The following is a 6,330-nucleotide window of genomic DNA, read 5'->3' as shown; positions in this document are numbered from 1 at the left end:
GATCCCACATGCCGCGGAGCGGCTGGGCCCGTGAGCCATGGCCGCTGAGCCTGCGCGTCCGGAGCCTGTGCTCCGCAACGGGAGAGGCCACAACAGGGGGAGGCCCGCGTACCACAAAAAAAAAAAAAAAAAAAAAAAAAAAGTGAAGCAAATAAAAAATACTTGTTTATTCCTGTCCTACGAATTGTGAGTTGTTTACATTGACTTGAAGGAAATGAAATGTATCTTCTCTAGGTTTGTTCAAAGAAACAAAACTCATTGATGATTTTCTGTTTTTGTGCTAGAGAGAAATTCCATCATCTGTCCAATCTTCTTGAAGCAAACTCAGGCCAGAAGGAGAGTTATCCGACCTTTGGAGACCAAGACTAAACTGAAATTTAAAATGTTCTTCCGGGAGGGATGGAGCTTGACTTACACTCGTGTAATAATTTGTTTCCTGACACTAAGGCTGTCCACCAGTCAGAACTGCCCCACTAAGAGTCTAGAAGATATGGTCATTGACATCCAGTCATCCCTTTCCAAGGGAATCAGAGGCAATGGGCCCATACACACATTAACTCAAGAAGACTGCGCTAATTCTTGCTGCTCAACAAAAAACATATCAGGTAAGTAATAATGCCTTGGCAAGTCTTTATTCCATGTGTTTTGTGATGTAAGTAGCTGGTTGATGATGCTGAATGGTTTGTACTAGTGATTCTCAATGGGGTAGAAAAGTGGGTGGCAAAATCTCTAGGGAATGTTCCATGGTGTGCTCTCCCCTCCCCTAAGCTGAGCCAAAGTTACTGATGAGTGTATATATATCACTCAGATATGTGGGTAGAAAAAGGGTTGAAAACCACTGGTGTTGTTCTAACAGGCATCTGAGATATTGAAAACAAAAGTCCTATTTAAATGCTTGGCTTCCATCATCATGGAATATTGGAATACAGTGTGATATTAGAAAGAACGTTTAAACAGAAAGGGAGTTGAGACAAAAAATAAAATTCTAAAGTCATCCCATAGGAGAATCAGCATTTGAGTTTTAAGTAGAAGCACAAAATTTCCATTTTATCTCCCTTCCCTGGAGCTGGTGGCACAGGTGAGTCAGGAAGCCACTGGCCACTAATTGCAGCTCCTAGGAATCTAAGAGGCATGGGAAGGGGTTTAGAATGACCCATGCCATGACACAGAAGGAAACTGAGCCCCACAGGTTTGAACCATGCCCTTGCATATTTCAGGCTCCAAACCTATGACCTGAAAACAGAAGTATATATCTAATAAACAACAACAAAAAAACCCACATACGTTTATTGAGCACCTAATGCCTTGGTAGGTGCTGGAGATAAAACAATGAATAAGATGGGAAAGACCTTGTCATCAAGGACCCGAAAAGAGCTAGTGAACACTGGTCTCGTGCTCCTTACTTGATTTATCAGCTGACTAAGTCGTATGTTTTCTCTTAGATCTTTATTTCTGTTTCATTCTATAATGATTGTGGTATAATAAGATAAATACACATAGACGTGAAATTGAAGGACACAGACTTTTGTGTATTTATATTTATGTATAGTCTTTGTCCCTGATTCCTGGCACAGAGGCCCTAAAACCCTGGGAATTTTCTGAGCATAGGAGCTTCTTCTGTTATTCATAATGAGCCCCATTCAATCATACCTGAGCTTATGCTAACGAGGTGACTCTTGGTGGGACCCTCGATCGCGCCAGAATGGCTGCTAGTTGCCAGAAAGACCAAGCTTTGCTTAGAAGCTTGGAACTTTCAGTCTCCTCCACCCACCTCCAGGTGGGGGGAAAGGGGGTGGAGATTGAATTCAGTCGCCAATGGCCAATGACTTAATCAATTACGCCTACGTAATAAAACTGCCATGAAAACCCCTAAACGATGGGTTCAGGGAGCTTCCAAGTTGGTGAACACATCCATGTGCCAGGAGGCGCCCCAACTCCACAGGGACAGAGGCTCTTGCACTTGGGACCCTTCCAGACCTCACCCTATGTACCTCTTCATCTGGCTGTTCATTTGTATCCTTTGTAATAAACTATAATGGTAAGTATTGCATTTTCCTGAGTTCTGCGAGTAGTTCTAGCAAGTTATTGAACCTGGGGTGCGGGGGTGATAGCCAAGTTTGTCGTATGTGTGAGTGACCTGAGGACCTGATACTGTGACTGGCGTCTGAGTGGGGACAGTCTTATGGGACTGAGCCCTAGACCGGTGGGGTCTGACACTCGCTCCAGGCAGTTAGTATTAGAATCGAATTGAATTGTAAGACACCCCATTGGTGTTAGAGAATCAGAGAACTAGAGAATTCGGGTAGAAATGACACCAGGTATTTGCTGTCAGGAGGAAACAAATACTTCAATGATCTTTTCAAATTGAGCTGTGTGCTTTGGGACACTCTTCATAGAGAAGTAATTTATGGAAGTCACAGAGATCTCATTTAAATTTCTAGTTTTTCTTTAAATGTTGATATCAACATATATGTGGAATAGAAACAGCACCTGCAGATAGGACTGAATGCCATGTGGGCGTATCCTGGCAACACAGGAAACCTTGCATTTCTCTTCAGTTCCGTGATAGGTGTTTAGTAAGAAATGAGGGATGGCAGCTTTATTCTACAAGCAAAAGTACTGTTACTGCTTTACTGTCAGCAGAGGTACTTGTGGGTCTCAGTTAATGGATCTCAGACTTTTCCCTCTTTTACTGAGTGTTGGTTTTTGACCGTTTAGGGTTCCAAAAAAAGCACTTTGTTAATTTGCCTATAGCCACAGACTCTAGAAAAATGCCCCCAAATACAAAGGACACAAAATTTTGTGTACAACTTGGACCCTATGGACCCTCCCCTTTACCTAAGTGCCCCCCAAAATGGTTTGTAGAATTATCACATCGTGGGGAAAGGAAAAGCCAAAGTAACCAGAGTACCTTTCTTGTTACCTGGCTAATGGAGACATGATAGGATAAAACCCCTGCAGAAACGAACTCAGTCTTATCTCCCACTGGGAGAGTCAAGGGTGATCCCTGACCACTGCCTGATTGGGAGACAAACAAAAATGATAAGGAAGAGCAGAAATTTGAAGAACCAAAAGAAGAATGGTACTGATAAAAGTAAAAAATAGACTTGGCATTCCATATGCTATGCAGCTCCATTGTGGAAGGAGGCATGATATGTATAAGGCTGAATTTACTGACCACCACCCTCCCCTCGCCCCACACCAAGAAAACCAGACTGATGGCTTCGTAGGCATCTAAGATGCCTTCAGGATGCAAGAGGTACGTACAGTCATTAGGGTTAGATCCATTTCCTAAGGTCGGACTCAGCAGTGAGTCGTAGACTTAGTATTTCTATGTTTTGATAAATATTTTAGCAAATGGAAGGCTTCTTTCTAAAGAATGAAATGTACTATTAAAAATGTTTTGCCAAAATTACCTTCATTCTGATTTTTAAATCCAAGGTCTTTAAAAATTGCTTTCAGTGACTAAACTAAGGAAAAGGAAATGACTCAGCGGCCAGCAGGCAATGAACAAAGGTTTTTGTGTTGGCCACTAGAATAAATGTTTTCCTGCTCACCATATTCTCTGGAAGATCCTATTTCAGAATAATGCTTATGAAACCTTTCATTGCAGGGGACAAAGCATGTAACTTGATGATCTTCGACACACGAAAAACAACTAAACTACCCAACTGCTACCTGTTTTTCTGTCCCAGTGAGGAAGCCTGTCCCCTGAAACCAGCAGAGGGACTTATGAGTTACAGAATAATTAGAGGTAATAAAAACATTGTTCTTTGTCTTTTGTGATTGGAATTATTTAAGGATATGATTCATGTAGAAAGGTTTTCTGCAAGAGTTTAAGAAGAACTGCCAAAAGGGATCACAAATATAGAGGCACATCAGAAAAAATCTCATGATTTAAAAGTCAGTTGATTCAACCGAACATCTTTCTTTTTTCCAGTTTAAGTATTTTATACCTATGAATGATAGTATTTTGTTTTGTTTTTGTTTTTACCTTCTTAAGATAAAAGGCACACAGATCTTTCATGTAAACATTTTGAAATATGTCTTTAGAACTGTGTCAGCAACATTGGAATAAGTCTACAGGTCTCCAGGGGTGACTATTTTGAAAGGGTTAAGACGATGTAAATACAGTATATAAAATTCCAGTACATTTGTCATTAGGTTCCAGTTATTTTGTAATCACATTCTCTGAAATCAAACTCACTGGATTTTATTATCCAGACCTGGAAGGAAGCTCTTTTAAGAAGTTTTTGAGAAAAAGCTACATGCCAAATTCTGTGCAAGGCATTGGAAATACAGTCTCCACATTCGGAAATTACATATTTGCTCAGAATACAGAAAATAAACAAGTAAAAATAATATAATTATTTGGATATGCCTTGGTGATATTTTGGCTTGTTAAATTTTCAGGATGAAATGCTTTCAAGTATGAATTTTACTCTTATTTCAGTTTTATAAAGTTTTTGTCCTTACACCCTTATGTATTAATAATATTCCCTGCGTTTATTCAATAAGAAACAAATTTTATTTAGCATCTTCTATGTGCCAAGCACTTTTTACGCCTTAAGGATAGAAAGATACGACACTAAACATGAAAAACAAGTTTCTCATTTATGGAACTAATATTTTAGGGGAGAGAGACAATAACCTTAATAAATAAATCAAGAAAAATAGTCACAATGGACATAGAGAACAGACTTGCGGTTGCCCAGGGGTAGCGGGTTGAGGAGGAATGGAGTGTGGGAGGCTGGGGTTAGCAGATGTAAGCTTTTATATATAGAATGGATAAACAACAAGGTCCTAGTGTATAAGCACAGGGAACTATATTCAGTATCCTATGAAAGGGCTTCCCTGGTGGCACAGTGGTTAAGAATCTGCCTGCCAATGCAGGGGACACGGATTCAAGCCCTGGTCCGGGAAGATCACACATGCCGTGGCGCAACTAAGCCCGTGCGCCACAACTACTGAGCCTGCGCTCTAGAGCCCGTGAGCCACAACTACTGAGCCCGCATGCCACAACTACTGAGCCTGCGCTCTAGAGCCTGTGAGCCACAACTACTGAAGCCCGCACGCCTAGAGCCCGTGCTCCGCAACAAGAGAAGCCACTGCAATGAGGATCCCGCGCACCGCAACGGAGAGTAGCCCCCGCTCGCCGCAACTAGAGAAAGCCCGCACGCAGCAACGAAGACCCACTGCAGCCAAGAGAAAAAAAAAGTCCTATGAAAAACCGTAATGGAAAAGAATATAAAAAAAAGAATGTAGGGCTTCCCTGGTGGCGCGGTAGTTAAGAATCCGCCTGCCAATGCAGGGGACACGGGTTCGAGCCCTAGTCGGGCAGGATCCCACGTGCCGCGGAGGAACTGAGCCCGTGAACCACAACTACTGAGCCTCCGTGCCTTAGCTACTGAAGCCTGTGCGCCTAGAGCCCGTGCTCCGCAACAAGGAGCCACTGCAATGAGAAGCCCACGCACCACAGCGAAGAGGAGCCCCCTCTCGCCGCAACTAGAGAAAGCCCGTGGGCAGCAACAAAGACCCAACACAGCCAAAAATAAATAAATAAAATAAATAGGGCTTCCCTGGTGGCGCAGTGGTTGAGAGGCCAACTGCCGATGCAGGGGACGTGGGTTCGTGCCCCGGTCCGGGAAGATCCCACATGCCGCGGAGCGGCTGGGCCCGTGAGCCATGGCCGCTGAGCCTGCGCGTCCGGAGCCTGTGCTCCGCAACGGGAGCGGCCACAGCAGTGAGAGGCCCGCGTAACGCAAAAATAAATAAATAAATTTATTTTATTTTTTTTTTTTTTTTAAAAAGGTAGTTACCCTTAAAAAAAAAAGTATATATATAAACTGAATCACTTTGCCGTAGTCCGGAGCCTGTGCTCTGCAACGGGAGCGGCCACAGCAGTGAGAGGCCCGCGTAACGCAAAAATAAATAAATAAATTTATTTATTTATTTATTTTTTTAAAAAGGTAGTTACCCTTAAAAAAAAAAGTATATATATAAACTGAATCACTTTGCCGTACAGCAGAAATTAACACAGCATTGTAAATCAACTATACTTCAATAAAAAAATTTAAATTAAAAAAATAACTGATCATAATAAAATGAAACATGGCCTTATATAAGGATATATTTTCAAAGCAGAGAAAATTAAAACATAAAATTCCCATTTAAAAAGTCATAAGAGGGGCTTCCCTGGTGGCGCAGTGGTTGCGCGTCCGCCTGCCGATGCAGGGGAACTGGGTTCGCGCCCCGGTCTGGGAGGATCCCACGTGCCGCGGAGCGGCTGGGCCCGTGAGCCATGGCCGCTGGGCCTGCGCGTCCGGAGCC

The 6,330-nt window shown here is 42.7% G+C and overlaps 1 protein-coding gene across 2 annotated transcripts in view; it reads left to right on the top strand.

The window, feature by feature from the left end:
* MANSC1 (MANSC domain containing 1) overlaps positions 1 to 6,330 on the top strand; it is a 31,426-nt gene that overhangs the window by 16,899 nt on the left and 8,197 nt on the right. For both annotated transcript variants that reach the window (XM_007113000.4, XM_007112999.4), the window contains 2 exons: positions 285 to 605; positions 3,614 to 3,754. In XM_007113000.4, the coding sequence (XP_007113062.2) occupies positions 383 to 605; positions 3,614 to 3,754 (364 nt within the window). In that variant the 5' untranslated portion in view covers positions 285 to 382. The remainder of the gene's footprint in view (positions 1 to 284; positions 606 to 3,613; positions 3,755 to 6,330) is intronic.

This window comes from Physeter macrocephalus, chromosome 6 (genome assembly GCF_002837175.3).
Source record: "Physeter macrocephalus isolate SW-GA chromosome 6, ASM283717v5, whole genome shotgun sequence".
In the NCBI taxonomy this organism is placed as follows: domain Eukaryota; kingdom Metazoa; phylum Chordata; class Mammalia; order Artiodactyla; family Physeteridae; genus Physeter; species Physeter macrocephalus.
The sequence above is the reverse complement of the archived record's forward strand: the minus strand, read 5'-3'. Positions and strand labels throughout refer to the sequence as shown.